Consider the following 16,831-nt stretch of genomic DNA (forward strand, 5'->3'; position numbering starts at 1 on the left):
GGATTTTGGAAAATCTCCATTCCCACCCCACTCTGGGGCCAGCAAGAGGTGGCATTTGCCGGTTCTCTGAACCTCTTTGGCCAAAGAGGTTGTAGAAAAAATACTTTTAAAAGGCTCTGACGATCCCAGCGGAGCCGCGTAATCATCAGAGCCTTTTTTTTTTTTACCTTTAAAAGCCTTTTTTTGGCCGAAGAAAAAATGCTTTTAAAAGTTTTTTTTAAAAAAAGCCTCTGATGATCGTGCGGCTCAGCTGGGCATGGGGGGTGGACAGGGATTTTTGCTACCGGTTCTCCGAACCACCCGCCGTCATCGCTACCGGATTGGGCGATCCAGTCCGAACCGGGAGCATTTCACCCCTGTATTATTCCCCTTGCAGGGTTAATCAAATCAACCTCTTCTTGTTTTGAGAGGATGCTGAAAAAAGTGTCATATGTTCAGAAATTTGTGCAATAGAGGACTCTGATGATTTCCCCACCCACCCCTATAACTACCCTGTTTTCCCCAAAATAAGACATCCCCTGATAATAAGCCCAATCGGGCTTTTGAGTGCATGGCAATAAGGCCAAGGGCTTATTTCAGGGTCCCAAAAAATATAAGACAGGGTTTTATTTGTGGGGAAACACGGTATAAGTGTTGGGGATTTTTCCCCCTTTATAGATAGATTGTGCTTGTGTTGTCAAAGCTGCATTAGGATTGCTTCTGATAAAGTGAAATCTAAACAAACGTATCACGTGTTTAACAGGTGTTTTTTGGTTGAGGAGGAACATGGAAAACCATACTTCCACATCCCTGCCCTTGGACAGCTTTCTTTGATGCCCCATTTTTCCTTGAACTAGCCACAGCGGTAAAACGTGATTAAATACTTTTAATCTGAAGATGCCTGACATCCAGTAAAAAAGGAACAAATTGAAGACAGGACAGAGATGGATGTGATTATGGGCAAGGGAACTCAAGCATCATAAGGTACTCGAACACACCAGGTCAAGATGGATGAGGATTTGAGATCATCTGTCATTCTCCACTTCTCGCAGACGAGCCACAGATGCACGTCTAGAGAGAAAATGAGTCTTTTGACATTAGAGGATGACAAATGAGTTTCAAAAGAACTTCCATAACTTTTCTGAACAAGTTCAGGGAAGCTTTTGTCTAATTTCCTGCAATCAGAAACATTACAGAAAAGCAAACCCTGCCATAGGTGGGAGGAGGAAGAGGAGGAGGAGAAAAAGAAGAGAAGAAGGAGGAGGAGGAGGAGGAGGAGGAGACAAAAGAGAAGGAAAAGGAAATGAAGGAGAAGAAAGGAGGAGGAGGAGGATGAGAAGGAGGAGGAGGAGACAGAGAAGAAGAAAAGGAGAAGAAGAAGAGGTGAAGGAGAAGAAGAAGGAGAAGAAACGAAGAAGAGGAGGAGGAGGAGAAGGAGGACGAGACGAAGAAGGAGAAGGAGAAAGCTACCACAGCTGAACTTTGAGGCAGATGTTTGGAGTTCAGCTACCAAATGAAGCAGAGTTGAATTCCCATATGAAGAAATATACATGTGTAGTCTCCTAAAGAGCCCCCACCCCGTTAAATCATTAGATCCAAGATCTAACGATCAAATCCCACTGTAGCCAGAAGTGTGGGATGGAGAGAAACGAGATGGCAGATGCTAATTTTGGGTCATCCAACCCAGAGGTGAAATCTACTTACCTTCGCTACCAGTTCAGGCATGCTCCCGTGCGGGAGCACACACATGCTATGTATCTTCTGCACATGCATAGATGGTTAAAAAACAGGACGTAATGACGTCCTGGTGGGTGGATGGAGCCTCCCGCTGCAGGGATTACCAGTTAGGCGAGTCGGATAGAACCGTGGGAGGGGAGGGGGAATATCACCGCTAATCCAACCACAATACGGATCTTCCAATATTGTTTGTTCATTTTTTAATAACACATTTTAGAAACACCCACACACTCACACACAGACAGACACAGACATGCTAATTAGACATAGGGTGTCAGGCGCAAAAGATCAGTACCACAGGCTAAGTTGCAATTCAGAAAGATTTATTAGTCAAGCCTATACAAGCCGCAGTGGCGCAGTGATTAGAGTGCAATGCTGCAGGCTGTTTCTGTTGACTGCCAGCTGCCTGCAATTTAGCAGTTCAAATCTCATCAGGTTCAAGGTTGACTCAGCCTTTCATCCTTCCGAGCAGTAGTGGGTTCCTCCCGGTTCGGCCCGGTTCCACCGAACCGGTAGATGACATCTATCGAACTGGTTCCACTGAGCTGGTGACAATATGATGTCACCGAACTGGTCCAGCCCCTCCACCCCCTGCCCCTCCCCCACGTTATTCTTACCTTTTATTTGGCCCCATCCCCAATCTATTGCTGCCTCCTGAGTCCCAGTTGATCTGCTAGAAGGAAAAAAGCCTGTTTAAACTCTTGCCAAGGGGCTTCAAAGGGCCGCCCTACAGCTGATCAGTGGTAAAAGGCAGTGTGGCAGTTGACCGATGCCTGCAAAAACAAATGAGTAGACCAGCGCCTGCAAAAATAAATGGGTAGACCAATGCCTGCAAAAACAGATGAGTAGACCAGTGCCTCCAAAAACAAATGAGTAGACCAGCGCCTGCAAAAATAAATGGGTAGACTGGTACAGCTCTGCAAGCAGTTAAAAGCCTGGTAGACCAGTGCCTCTGCTAAATCCTAAAGAATTGTCACATCACCATCAAGCCACGTCCACAAAATAAGCCACGCCCACAGAACCGGTAGTAAAAAAATTTAGAACCCACCCCTGCTTCCGAGGTGAGTAAAATGAGGACCCAATAGGCTGATTCTGTAAACCGCTTAGAGAGGACTATGAAGCACTGTAAAGCGGTATATAAGTCTAAGTGCTATTGTTATTGCTATAAGAATCTAGGCAAGGAACAGCACTAAGTTAGTGCTAGATAAGGGTCAATGGAATTCAAGAGGAGAGGGACTTGGATCTTTTGTGGCAGTGGTAAGATAAGATGGTTATCTTTGCTTTTCTGATAGTAGTAAGAAGGATATGATTCTTGAGCAGGTGGAACTCAATGCCAACCAATCAGCATTTGTTCAGGAGGAAAGAAATTTCAAGATGGCAATCTGTGAAACCCGGAATCCCAATTCAAGCATTTCATACAACTTGGTGAAGGTTTTGTTTTCTAAAAAAAAAATGATGCTGTATAACAAAATGGAGGTTTCATGTTTGGAGAAAGTGGGCCTGTAAATGTCACAACTTGGAATGGGAGAAGGATTAGTGAGATGTGGGATAACCATTTGTCTGAAGTGGTGTAGGGTTCCCTGCCTAAGCAGGGGGTTGGACTAGAACGGGGGTCAGCCACCTGCGGCTCTGGATCCGCATGTGGCTCTTTCAACCCTGTGCTGCGGCTCCCTGTCACTCAAAATATGCGTCACAACCGCCAATGTGCGACACCCGCCGGCATGCAATTTATTGAGCTTTTCAACCCCCGGTAGGCCAACCATGGATAAATCCAAGAAAAGAAAAGTTTCAGAAGAAAACAGAATGTTTACTTCAACTACATATGCTACCACTCAAGAAATAGGCAGGCACGGGAAGGGTTTTGTGGCTCCCGGTGTTTTCTTTTCTGTGGGAAACGGGTCTAAATGGCTCTATGAGTGTTTAACATTGCAGACCCCTGGATTAGAAGACCTCCAAGCTCCCTTCCAACTCTGTTATTCTATTTTATTCTTTGTGTTATTGTTAAAAGATTGTGCTGCAATTGGGTACTTTCTAGTGTAGGGGTCTGCGATCTTAAATATTCAAAAAGCCATTTGGACCCGATCCCACAGAAAAGAAAACACTGGGAGCCACAAAACCTGGGTGGGCGTGGCCAACTCGATGTCACTCACTTCCACCAGTCACATGACCTCCCCTAGCCACGCCTACCCAGCCGGTCATTAGGGCAAAGAACCAGTTGTTAAAAAACACCAGGAACGACAAAATCCTTTTGACATATCTCTCTCTCCCCTCCCTCTCTCCCCCTCTCTGTATCTCTCTCTCTCTCTCTCTCTCTCTCTCTCTCTCTCTCTCTCTCTTTCCCTCTCTCTCTCTCTCTCTCTCCCTCTCTCTGTATCTCTCTCTCTCTCTCTCTCTCTCTCTCTCTCTCTCTCTCTCTCTCTCTCTTTCCCTCTCTCTCTCTCTCTCTCTCTCTCTCCCTCTCTCTGTATCTCTCTCTCTCTGCCCTGGCCACTTCTCCCATCCCCCGCTGTCACCCTCAGGCCAGGTGAGGAGTGACTGGGAGGGGATGGGAGAAGGAGGCCAGCCAGTGGTGGGATCACCTGACAGGGAGCCACAGCAGAGGGCCCAAAGAGCCACATGTGGCTCTGGAGCCGCAGGTTGCTGATTCCTGTTCTAATGCATAGATCTGAACATTATTTTGCCACCTCCCTCGAATCCTGGAACTAGGCAAAAAATTTGGCTTCGGATCAAAGTTCAGGGTTGGAAAAAGATATTCCAGGGTAGAGCCATGCCTTTCAGAAAGGAATATGGATTAGGAATTCTACAACTCTTAGAGATGCATAGTCTCTAGTTTTTTTAAAAAAACAAAACAAAACTAGAATATAAATAAAGTTAAACTAAAGACAACATTTGTTTAAATCAATCAACAGCAAAGAGGTCCGCATTTTGTAATGCAATGAAGATTCTGGGGATGATACTTAACTGCTGTGATACGTCGATACCAGTGAAGTTCAGAATCGTTCGGGCAACGTGTTTTTTTTTTTTACCGTTAGATTGTGTGGATGCGAAAGCTGCACTTTGAAGAAACAAGATAGAACGAGCAATTCAACTTTGGTGCTAGAGAAGCAGCCTGGGAAACAAACACAGAGCAAATCCTCTGTAATTCTCACAGGAAACACTAATGATGAAGGCAATATAATAGTTTGGATGTCTCATGCGGAGACACAATTTCCAGTTAATCATTGTTGGAAAAGTCAATGGAAAAAAGAGGAAGAGACAAAAGAGCAGCAAAGACATCACCATTAGCAGACCTAAAAGGGCATATTGAAGACAGATCATTCTGGAGAAATATCCGGAGAATGATCACGAACAGTAACGCAATCAATCCATCAACGGAAGCCAACAAAGGCAGTCAATTAATGTCTTCCGGAAGTGATCAAGGCTAAGCCCTTCTATAGAATCACATCTCAGTTACAACAATGGTGATATCTGGAGCCTACACTCTTCTAACAAACCCTCCTTATACCTCCTTAGGCGTCATTTCACACCTCTACCTGTTGTGGGATCAGTTGAAGGATTATTGGTTCCAGTGAAGCTTTATTAAGAAGTGGGACTTAAATAGATCACTAAGGAAGAGATATTAGAAGGATGTTCCTCCTTTTTTTTTTAGGAAAGGGAAGATGATTTTTGCACAGAAGTAGTATGTGAAATTGAGCGAGTCCAGAGGTATTTCACGCGAAGAGTCCTCCACTCCTCTGCTCACAACAGAATACGTTATGCCACCAGGCTTGAAATTTATTTGTTTGTTTGTTCATTCGTTCATTCATTCATTCATTCATTCATTCATTTATTTATCAACAAGTACAGGGAAACAAGTAACTGTATAGACATAGACAGGGACACATGAAAAAAAATTGGCACAAATAAAAGGATATAAATAGGCAAAACATAGCCATAAACACATAGAATGATTACCTATAAATGGGGGCAATAGGACAGGGACGGTAGGCACGCTGGTGCGCTTATGCACGCCCCCTTTACGGACCTCTTAAGAAACATGAAAGGTCCACGGTAGACAGTTTAAGATAAAAGGTATGGGGGTTAGAGAAACTAACAACAGGATCAGGTAGAGGTAAATTTTGGGCTTAAACAATTTAGAACTACGCCGCCTTCGGACTGACCTAAGTGTAGTGCACAAAATTATCTGCTACAACATCCTACCTGTCAATGACTACTTTAGCTTCAACCACAACAATACTCGAGCACACAATAGATACAAATTTAAGGTAAACCGCTCCAAACTCGATTGCAGAAAATACGACTTCAGTAACAGAGTGGTCAATGCCTGGAATGCACTACCTGACTCTGTGGTTACATCCCCAAACCCCCAAAACTTTAACCTTAGACTGTCTACTGTTGACCTCACCCAGTGGTGAGATTCAAGTAATTTAACAACCCTAATGATTTCTTTCCACAACCAGTTTGCCAAACTGCTCAGAAAGTTAACAACCGGTTCTCCTGAATTGGTGCGAACTGGCTGAATCCCACCACTGACCTCACCCCATTCCTAAGAGGTCCGTAAAAGGAGGCGTGCATAAGTGCACCAGCGTGCCTACCGTCCCTGTCCTACCGTCCCCCATTTATTCGCATCCATTTCCTGTGTTCATATTCATGTTTATACTTATGTCTATTATCTCGTACGTATGACAAACTAAATAAATAAATCAATAAGATAATAACAATGTAAAAAGGAAATGCTGATTAGTTACGCATACCTAAAAGAAGCTTACATCCATTTCACTTTCAGTTCCCATTCAGCCCAGGCCAAAACCATCCATTTTCACAAACATTTGACGTCAATGGACTCTTTCTATTTCCAAGTTTATTTCCAATATTTATTAAGGGCTACCTGTTCAAGCGATGATACAATTGAAGCAACAAAAGGGGGAGGGTGAAAACGATGCACCAGGAGGATGACAAAATGTGCAATAAGGGCTTGTTGGTTTGTCACTGAAGTGGATGGATGGCTTGGACAACGAGAGTCATTTGCAAGTTGATGATAACGTATTGATCCTGCAGAGATAGATGGACCGAGAAAGTATAAAAGGAGTTCCCTTCTGCTCGTGATTCTCGCGACTGATCCAAGCTGCAAAGGCATCAGAAAGAAACAGAGATGCATCCCCAGATATTGTATGTCCTGTTGATGCTTTCAGCAGGCTGCTGTATGAATGCTTACCCAGTTTATCCAGATATCGATGGCATGCAAGGTAAGGAGCTTTGCTTATCATGAATCCGAATTTCGTATTAGCTTTCAAGTGCAGAAACAAGAACCTGTTGGATCAAGGTCTTCCCCCATTGGCTGCCCTCCATCTGGGGATTTGTTCTTCCAAGACATTCTGGAGGATGATAGGTAGGGGAAGATGGGCCTTGGGCACTCTCTGGTTTGTGAAAGTGGCCATGAATTTGGGGAGTCTATAAATTAGATTAAGGGATGCGGTGGCTAAGACCGCTGAGCTTGTCGATCGAAAGGTCGGCAGTTCAGCAGTTCGAATCCCTAGTGCTGCGTAACGGGGTGAGCTCCCGTTAATTGTCCCAGCTTCTGCCCACCTAGCAGTTCGAAAGCATGTAAAAAATGCAAGTAGAAAAATAGAGACTACCTTTGGTGGGAAGGTAACAGCGTTCTGTATGCCTTTGGCATTTAGTCATGCCGGTCACATGACCACGGAGACGTCTTTGGACAGCGCTGGCTCTTCGGCTTTGAAACAGAGATGAGCACTGCCCCCTAGAGTCGGGAACGACTAGCACATATGTGCGAGGGGAACCTTTACTTTTACCTTATAAATTAGATTATAACTTCGGTATTGTACAACCAAGTCCCACGTAGGAGAACTAAAGCCAGGCTCCAGGCTTTGTCTGCTTCAGCTATAAAGTTATCTAATTCAATAATCTATTATTAAAATATATGGATGAATAATAGCTTCATGGGAAAATACCTTGTGGTTGTCTACCCAAAGTTCTTGCATTGTAAAACATAACAAGATGATCTGAGCCAGCAAAACCTGAGGGGTTTTATAGTGGTTCTGGACTCTGTGTGAAATTTTCTTTGGATTCTTCCAGATGAAGAAAATTAGCTTAAATTTATCCCAGCCTTTGGTCCTTCATGGAGCTGATTTCTGACTTGGGTTGATATCAGTGGTGGGTTTCAAAATTTTTTACTACCGGTTCTGTGGGTATGGCTTGGTGGGCGTGGCGTGGCTTGGTGGGCATGGCAGGAGAAGGATACTGCAAAATCTCCATTCCCTCTCCAATCCAGGAGAAGGTTACTGCAAAATCCCCATTTCCTCCCAATCAGCTGGGACTTGGGAGGCAGAGAATAGATGGGGGCACTACTCCGAACTACTCAAAATTTCCACTACCGGTTCTCCAGAACTGGTCAGAACCTGCTGAAACCCACCTCTGGTTGGTATTGTTACCAAGACATTATTTCCTGATAAAACCATCAGCCCAAAATAGAGTCCTTAGTTTCTGTTTTTAGTATTGTCCATTTTTAAAAAAAATTTTGATTTATATGCCGCCCTTCTCCGGAGACTCAGGGCGGCTTACAATGTGCTAAGCAATAGCCTTCATACTTTTGTATATTTATACAAAGTCATCTTATTGCCCCCACAAACTGGGTCCTCAATTTACCTACCTTAGAAAGGATGGAAGGCTGAGTCAACCTTGAGCCTGGCGAGATTCGAACCTGCAGTAATTGCAGGCAGCTGCTCTTAATAACAGGGTGCTTTAGACCACTGTACTACCAAAGCTCATTTGTGTACTGGTCTGTCTACTTCTCCTTAAGATTGTGTGTAGAGTTGGAAACCATCCCACCCCATCACTTCTGCTCAGATTTTGTGCCTACAGATTTTAACTTGGTAGACAATACAATGAGCTTCGTACCTGATGATGTACCTTCTATTGGGCTTCGTCAACCTCGGAACATGAATTCTGGTCACTCTGTTCTGGAAGAAGAAACTCATCAGATCCAGAAAGGTGGATGGTGGAATGGTTAGTGAAGATGAATGGTTTACCATCCTCATCTTTTCCTTTCCTACTCCCCTTCATCGTGACAATGCACGTAATGTGTTGAGGTTAAGATTGCATCTTAACCTCGGTCTTCATTGCATTTCTATCTTCAGTATTCAGTTTTTTTTTCTAAGGACATCCTTAATGCATAATTCGTTTTCTCTTTACTGGAGGAAAACCAGGAAGCGTTTCCATACCGGATACAATTAGCTATTTATTTGTACATGTCCTTCTACACTACAGCATAAAAACCACTTATGAAGTACTTTCACTTCTGCTCTTACGTTTTTCAGGTTCTTACAGTTACTCTTACAACTAAATAATGAATCAATATCTGAAAAGAATGGAGTTTGATTTAATTTATCCAGGGAGATCTGAACTGATGCCTGAGATTGTGTTCCCTTCCAACTCTGTTAATCTGTATGCCATTTTTTAAAGTCAATAATAAATCTGAGAATGTCCGTCCTCCCAATCTACTCTGCTATGTTCTTATGCACAATGTTGATCTTAGATACGATAATTGCATGATTATTAACAAGGAACTCAATTCAGCTTGTTTGTGTTCATAGTAGTCAGTCCATCCATTTAAAATATATATGTCTTTAATTGTGTTTGGATGGAGCCGTTCCTAATGATACAGAGCAGGATTGTTCAATCAATCCATCTTGGTTTTCCAAGACTTTATTTACTAATAAGAACATAATTTTATGAAACCTTCTTGATAAACAGTACACATTCGGATACAGGCATAACCAAGATGAATAGAGCCATGGATTTCTTGAAATCTGCATTAATGAACAGTAGTGGGCTAACTCAAATGTCATCTAATTGAACCAATTTCCAGGAGCTCTTCATCACTGTATGGAGCAACTTCAAAAAATCAGATGCTGACCCAGGCTTCCCAAGAGCATGAAGCAGACTCCTTGTCCCGACAAATCCCCCCCCCTTTTTTTAAGTTACTGTGAATTCCTCTCATTCACATCCAGCAAAGTCTTTCAAAGGAGAATTTACAGTCACAGACCTTATCTGGCTTGGAGAGCTGCCAGGCCGATATCTTCAAAACTTGGCAATGAGTCACGAACCAATTAAGCGAACTAATTGTCTCCTGCAAACTCCCCTCTCCTTTCGCTCCTCTTTTATTCCCTCTGGGAGGGGCCATTCACTGTCCACCTGTGGCTTTACTCCTGAGTCGACCCTTGTTCCTTAGCTGTTCCCTTCTCCTGGCAGTTCTGTGCATGCACACACTGGGAAAAGGCTCCAGCTGTTCTTCTGCCCCACTGATGTCTGACTCCGAAGGCAGCTGACAACTGTCAGACGGCCCTGGCCCCCTCTCTGCCTCCGATACAGAGCACCCATCATAGCCTTCCCCAGACTCCAGGACTGGCCCATGTTCCTCCCCAACCTCCTCACTGTCCGAATCTGCTGCCAGCTCTGTTGGCCACTGGCAGGCCACAACAGAGCAATCAAAAAATGTTTGAGAAAAAAAAAATCAGATGCAATCAGGAATCCAGAGGCTTAAAGTAGAAAGAGGAAGGAGACAGCAGGCATTCACATTCAAATCTATTCAAATCTAGTGACAGATGCATAGATCATAAGATGTTCCACTAATATTGCCCTCCTTGTCTTCGCCCTCCTTTGTTCTTCCAAATTACCATGCAACATTTCAATGGTGTAAATTTTCATTTTTCTCTCTTTCTTCTTCCCTGTTTGGGGAGATAACTATTTCTAGATCTTTTTGTCTCTTTGTAGGAGGAAAGGAACCAAGCCAGGATGATGCCCCTTCAAATCTGGTGAGCATTCTAGGCAGTCTGTCCAATTTCTTGTGTGTAAAAAGGACTAATTTACAGAGCGTACACATCTGCTGTATGCACAGACCAAGTTATTGCCCGAGGTTACTGAATAAGGCTGAACTTGTCTAATTCGTTTTTCTTCATTTTCTCATTCTTTCCGATCACAAAGTTTATTTCCTTCGGTCTCCTTTGGATCTGAAGGCTTTTTAAAATTGAAAAAAAAAATGCATGATCATCTGTATAAAATTCTGTGCATATTTCTCCAAGTTGGTGTTTCCTCACTTGCAAGATTAGCCAGCAGTTCATGAGTTTGACAGATAATTCAACTCAACCACCACCCCCTTCATGTCTGCAAGACATATTTTCACCAAAGATGCACCGTTTGTTGATGGAATACATTGCAAAATTCAGAGTAGTGCAAATTCTGAAGAATGTTTCTCCTGTAACCAAGAGGTTATAATAAGAGGTTAGAATGGAACAACCTGCCCTCAGAAGTTGTGAATGCTCCAACACTTTAGTTTTAAAGAAGTTTTAAAGAAGAGACTGGATAACCATTTGTCTGAAGTAGTGTAGGGTATCCTGCCTAAGCAGGGGGTTGGATTAGAACACCTCCGAGGTCCGTTCTGTTCTGTTCTGTTCTGTTCTGTGCTCTCCTCTCCTCCTATTCTATTCTATTCTATTATTCTATTCTATTCTATTCTATTCTATTCTATTCTATTCTATTCTATTCTATTCTATTCTATTCTATTCTATTCTATTCTATTCTATTCTATTCTTCAGGTTTAGCAGGCTCATTTCCCCCAATAAGCCATTGGTCATCGTAGCAATGTTATTATTATTATTATTTAGATTGAAGATGTCAAGACAATATTATGGAAATTGGAAGCTGCAGATAAGCTCCGGACTCAAGCTTTTGTCAAAGCGGATCAGTCTCCTCAGAAACCAAACAAAAGAGGTGAGCTATCTTTGGGCCTCAATCTCCTTCTCCAACGGAGCTGAGTTCAATCGCTGGCGACTTCATGGACAACTCCCTGAGATGGTTTGTCATTGCTTTCTTGCAGGATGTTTTTTTTCCCTCTCCCCCAGCTCCTTAAATTAGTCTTCAGCTCTTGGACTTCCTGGCGGTCTCCCGTTCAGACAATAACAAATCCTGATCTTGCTTAGGTTTTTGAGATCAGCCAAAATTAGCTTGGTTCTTACCCCAGTTGAAGAACTCTGTGGCCCATATAGAACAATGATGGGCAATCCATAGATTACCCCCCCTGAAGCTTACTTAGGTAAAGGTTCCCCTCGCACGTACGTGCTAGTCGTTCCCGACTCTAGGGGGCGGTGCTCATCTCCGTTTCAAAGCTGAAGAGCCAGCGCTGTCCGAAGACATCTCCGTGGTCATGTGGCCGGCATGACTAAACGCCAAAGATGCACGGAACGCTGTTCCCTTCCCACCAAAGGTAGTCCCTATTTTTTCTCCTTGCATTTTTTTTAAAAAAATCATTTTTACTTAATTTATTTTAAATACAAGTAATGGAAACAATACGAACATATACATACACATCTAAATACAAAAGAAAAAAAAAGAAAAATATTACAAATAATATAGTGCACCCCCACCCCGGAGGCTATTCCCCCCCCCTTATATTTCTTCTTCTATAACAGCTAAAAAATATACAATATATTCTAACTGTGCCCTTATCCCCTCCAAAACAGAATATATTCTTGAGTAGATTTATCCCCTTTGCCTTCCACCAAGTCTGATTTTATAAAATCCCCCCATATTTCATTATAATTGTTCGTTTTAATCATCCCTTTTTTAAATTTAATTTTTGTTGTTAGTTTATCGTTTGTTGCCATGTTCCAAATTTCATTATACCATTCATTTCTTTGAATATCCCAATTTTGTCCCCAGTATTTAGCCATCACTAATCTAGCTGCCATTATCGTGCTGTTACCTTCCCACCAAAGGTGGTCCCTATTTTTCTACTCACATTTTTTACGTGCTTTCGAACTGCTAGGTTGGCAGAAGCTGGGACAAGTAACGCAGTAGTGGGTTTCAAAAATTTTTACTACTGGTTCTGTGGGTGTGGCTTGGTGGCCGTGGCATAGCTTGGTGGCCATGGCTTGATGGGTGTGGCAGGGGAAGGATACTGTAAAATCTCCATTCCCTCCCCAACCCATTTCCTCCTGATCAGCTGGGACTCGGGAGGCAGAGAATAGATGGGGGCGGGGCCAGTCAGAGGTGGTATTTACCGGTTCTCCGAACTTTCTCAAAATTTCCGCTACCGGTTTTCCAGAACTGGTCAGAACCTGCTGAAACCTCACCTAACGGGAACTTACTTGCAGACCCCCCAAAGAATCTTGCTATTGTAGCACAAGCAAAACATTTGCATTGGGGAGATTTTTTTTTTAATCAATTCTTAAAAATAAGAGTGGAAAGGAAGTTCTACACCCCTGAAGTGAAACCACGCATGTTTCCTTTTTTAAAAAAAACCAAAATGTGCCCCAAACAAACACATAGAGCTGCCAACTATTTATTACTCCTGTAGTAGAACCTACACTTGATTGCTAGAACCTATCTATGAACCTATCTATGAACATAGGATGATGCGTATATCATGCCTTCATCAGCGTTGATCTCGCTGTTGCAATCTTGCGAGATCTGGCCATGAATGGTGTGCATGGGCTTTTAATGTTTTAAAATGTTTTTATAATGTTTTAAAATAATTTTTTCTATGTTCATTGTTCACATTATTTTTTGCTGTAAGCCGCCCAGAGTCCCTTGGGAGTTGGGCGACATAGAAATGCGATAAATTAAATGAAATTAAATCACGTAAGTGATGGGGCTGACGTATTGGATCAGACGTCATGACTGCCTTACGTTAATTGCGCCATTTGCTCAATGAGATTGTGACTCATGCATTGTCACCCTGATGTCATTGCAGATTGACACGGATACAACTGAGTGGTTTCACCTTTTACCCACAGTTAACAATTTTGGTGCAGGGGAGGTGACTTCATGGATGGAAACACATCCGACACACGAATGAGGATAAGATTGGGGGGAGAATTCAGGGAGATTTGATTGCTTTGATTTATTTTCTCCTTCATGTTTATTGTTTGTTTTCTTTTGAATGAATTACATCTTTTGATCGATATAGTCTAATCACAGGAGTCATTTCATCTTGTCTCCTTTATTTCTGTGTTTGATTGCTAAATTAGCCTGCTTTTATTCCTTGCTTTTTTAAAAAAATAATATTTATTAAATTTCCAACATATAAAACGCACAATACAAAAAACACAACAAAAAGAAAAAGAAAGACAAAGACACAGCAAACATTTAACACTAACGACAGCTTCTCCATATCGGTATCTCTATCATAGCAAAACATATTTACAAGGATTCTAATTCTATATATCTCTATCTTAAATTACATCCTTATTTAAATTATAGTAACATCTATTCACAATTCAGTTCCATATCCTATATTTCTTCAACAGTTTTACCTTCTACATATTATATTTAACAGATTATCCCTTAGATTTTACGTTTGCTCTCAAGCCAGGAATACCATCTGTTCCAAATTTGATAGCGCTCGGTTTCTTCCCTCTCCTTCATTTCCATAGACAGTCTATCCATTTCTGCACAATCGTATTTTTTAAAAAATTATAATTTGGTCTGGAGGAATATCTGATTGTTTCCAATTTTTGTGCTAGGACAATTCTACTTGTGGTTAATATATGTAATGTTATATATTGTAATTTTTTCTCCATTTTCTGTTCAAAAATGCCCAAAAGGAATAGTTGCTTTGATTTAAATCTCCCGCTAGGAAGGTTTCCTCTATCATAATGTCCCCCCCCCGGATGTGTGGACTCCAATCCCCATAATTCTCAGCCAACTAGAGTGAAAGGTAGTTAGAGGGGAAAAAAAGAATTTATAATACTGCAATTATAATAACAGAAGCCTTCTGAAAGAAGAGAAACAAAGACTGTTCCTTGCTGTTCATTAATTTCTTCTTTTTTCAGCTTGTTTCTGGAAGTATTGTGTCACCAACTGAATTTGGGGAATAGCTGTGCCTTGTCTGCTCAAACTGCAATTTCCACCCCCCACCCCCAAGAGAACATCTTCAGATCAAGCCTTCCAGAAAGTGGCTTTCACTTTTGCAGCCACTCGTCACTTCCCCATCTAATCTGTCATGTGGGTCATGATTCAATATTTTGCATTGCCCTGTAAATAAAACACTTCCTGATCTCTGTGAGTTTCAGTTTGCTTCCTGTTTCTTCAGCGATGTTTTAGTTTTACTGGGTTTTAGTTTTAGTTTTTACCCTCTTCTTTGTGGCTGCCCTTGAGATATTGGAACACTGCTATCATGTCTCCCCTAGTCCTTCTCTTCACTAAACTAGACATACCCAGTTCCTGCAACCTTTCTTTATATGTTTTAGCCTCCAGTCCCCTCATCATCTTGGTTGCTCTTCTCTGCACTCTTTCTAGAGTCTCCACATCTTTTTTACATCTTGGCGACCAAAACTGGATGCAGGAGTCCAAGTGTGGCCTTATCAAGGCATCATAAAGTGGTATTAACACTTCATGTGATCTTGATTCTATCCCTCTGTTGATGCAGCCTAGAACTGTGTTGGCTTTTTTAGCAGCTGCAGCACACGGCTGGCTCAAGATAAGCATATTTTCAGAAATACGGATTTGATTAAAAAGCAGAAGCTTCTGTGATCCTACAGCTTATTTCGTCAAATGCAGGACTCCATGTATCTGATGAATGCTTGTAAAATGTAGGTCCTCCCCATTGGATGAAGAGAGTCGTAGTTGGTGAAAGTTTATGCTTTCAACAAAAATTATTTCTCTGAAAAGATGCGGCCAGGGACCTTCTGATTTGTGGCTACCAAAGCCTAGCAGGGCTCTCCTCCTGGAACTTTAACTACCATATTTTTCGGAGTATAAGACGCACCTTTCCCCCCACCTAAAAGAGGCTGAAAATTTGGATGCGTCTTATACTCTGAATGTAGCTTTTTCGAAGCTTTTTTTTCAGCTCTAACGAGGTGCTAATGAGGCACTAGCCAGCGATCTTCCCAGCTTTGCCTGCTCCCTCGACTCTCCGGCTGTGCTTTAAGGAGGCGCTAGTGAGTGAAGCGATCTCCATGCTTTGCTCCGACTCTCAGCTGTTCTTTAGAAGCTTTTCTTCAGCCCTAACTAGGCGCTAGCTGAGTGAAGCGATCTTCCCAGCTTTGCCTGCTCCCTCGACTCTCCGCTGTTCTGTAAGGAGGCGCTAGTGAGTGAAGCGATCTCCATGCTTTGCTCCGACTCTCAGCTGTTCTTTAGAAGCTTTTCTTCAGCCCTAACTAGGCGCTAGCCGATTGAAGCGATCTCCCCGTGCTTTGCCTGCTTTCCTCATTGCTGCTTCCTCTCAGCTGTGCCTTAGAAGCTGTTTTTTTTATCCCCAAGCAGGGGATAAAAATCCAGCAAATTAATGTGCTGAAGCTGACTAGACTAAGGATGCTAGCCAGATGAATACCTGGTAGGAAGATTTCCCCCCCACCCTATTTTCCTCCCCAAAAACTAAGCTGCATTTTATACTCCGGCGCGTCCTATACTCCGAAAAATACAGTATTCATTTTTAATGAGCCAAACTTGGAATTTGCAAACTGAAGCTTCCTTCTCACAGACAGTGGGAGATAAGATTTAATTTTGTTTATCTTTTATATCTCTTTTCCAACCCATAATAGAAACAGTTCCATATTCTATCATTCTCTATCTCTTCCCTATCTTTAATCCTTAAAGTCAATCTATTCATTTCTGCACAGCTTTATGAAAGCTTTATGATTATTTTTAAAAATTTGATAGGCAGAATTTTGTTTTAGTAAGGAGATATTAAAATGGTTTGTATAAAGATGAAGATAGAAGAAAGTTCCCTTTTTGGAAGAAGAAGAAGAAGAACGACTGAAGATAACACCGAGATGTCACAGGGAGGGAGCGACAGATGTACTAAATGTTTGTTTGTTTTTATAAAAAATAATAAAAAGTTATATACAGAAAAAAAAAAGATTTAATTTTGTTTCTTGGAAGAGGAGAAATAAAGCAAAGTTCAACAACCTTCCTGGCAGATTTATGGAAGAATATTTCTATTCTTTTTCTCCTTCCTGCTCTACCCATTTTGTAAATATCGGGGTGGGGTGAGGTTATCCTGAGTTCTTTTTTTAAAGAAGAAAACTATTCAGAATGAAGAGGGCATTATAGGGGAAAGGCTGCCTTACACAATCTTGGTTTGAGATTTCTCAAA

At 42.0% G+C, this 16,831-nt stretch overlaps 1 protein-coding gene across 2 annotated transcripts; it reads left to right on the forward strand.

Moving 5' to 3' along the window:
• Positions 1 to 6,767: 6,767 nt before the first annotated feature.
• On the forward strand, positions 6,768 to 14,800 carry LOC148112224 (uncharacterized). Of its 2 annotated transcripts, XM_087877673.1 has the most exons (5): positions 6,768 to 6,962; positions 8,599 to 8,742; positions 10,510 to 10,550; positions 11,400 to 11,505; positions 14,568 to 14,800. In XM_087877673.1, the coding sequence occupies exons 1-5, from the start codon at positions 6,869 to 6,871 to the stop codon at positions 14,597 to 14,599; spliced, it is 417 nt and encodes a 138-aa protein (XP_087733799.1). In that variant the 5' UTR covers positions 6,768 to 6,868; the 3' UTR covers positions 14,600 to 14,800. The 2 variants fall into 2 exon arrangements, with proteins under 2 accessions (XP_087733799.1, XP_087733800.1); XM_087877674.1 differs by lacking the exon at positions 8,599 to 8,742.
• Positions 14,801 to 16,831: the final 2,031 nt, after the last annotated feature.

Source organism: Pantherophis guttatus, chromosome 12 (genome assembly GCF_059756535.1).
Source record: "Pantherophis guttatus breed Tessera chromosome 12, ASM5975653v1, whole genome shotgun sequence".
Taxonomy (NCBI): Eukaryota; Metazoa; Chordata; class Lepidosauria; order Squamata; family Colubridae; genus Pantherophis; species Pantherophis guttatus.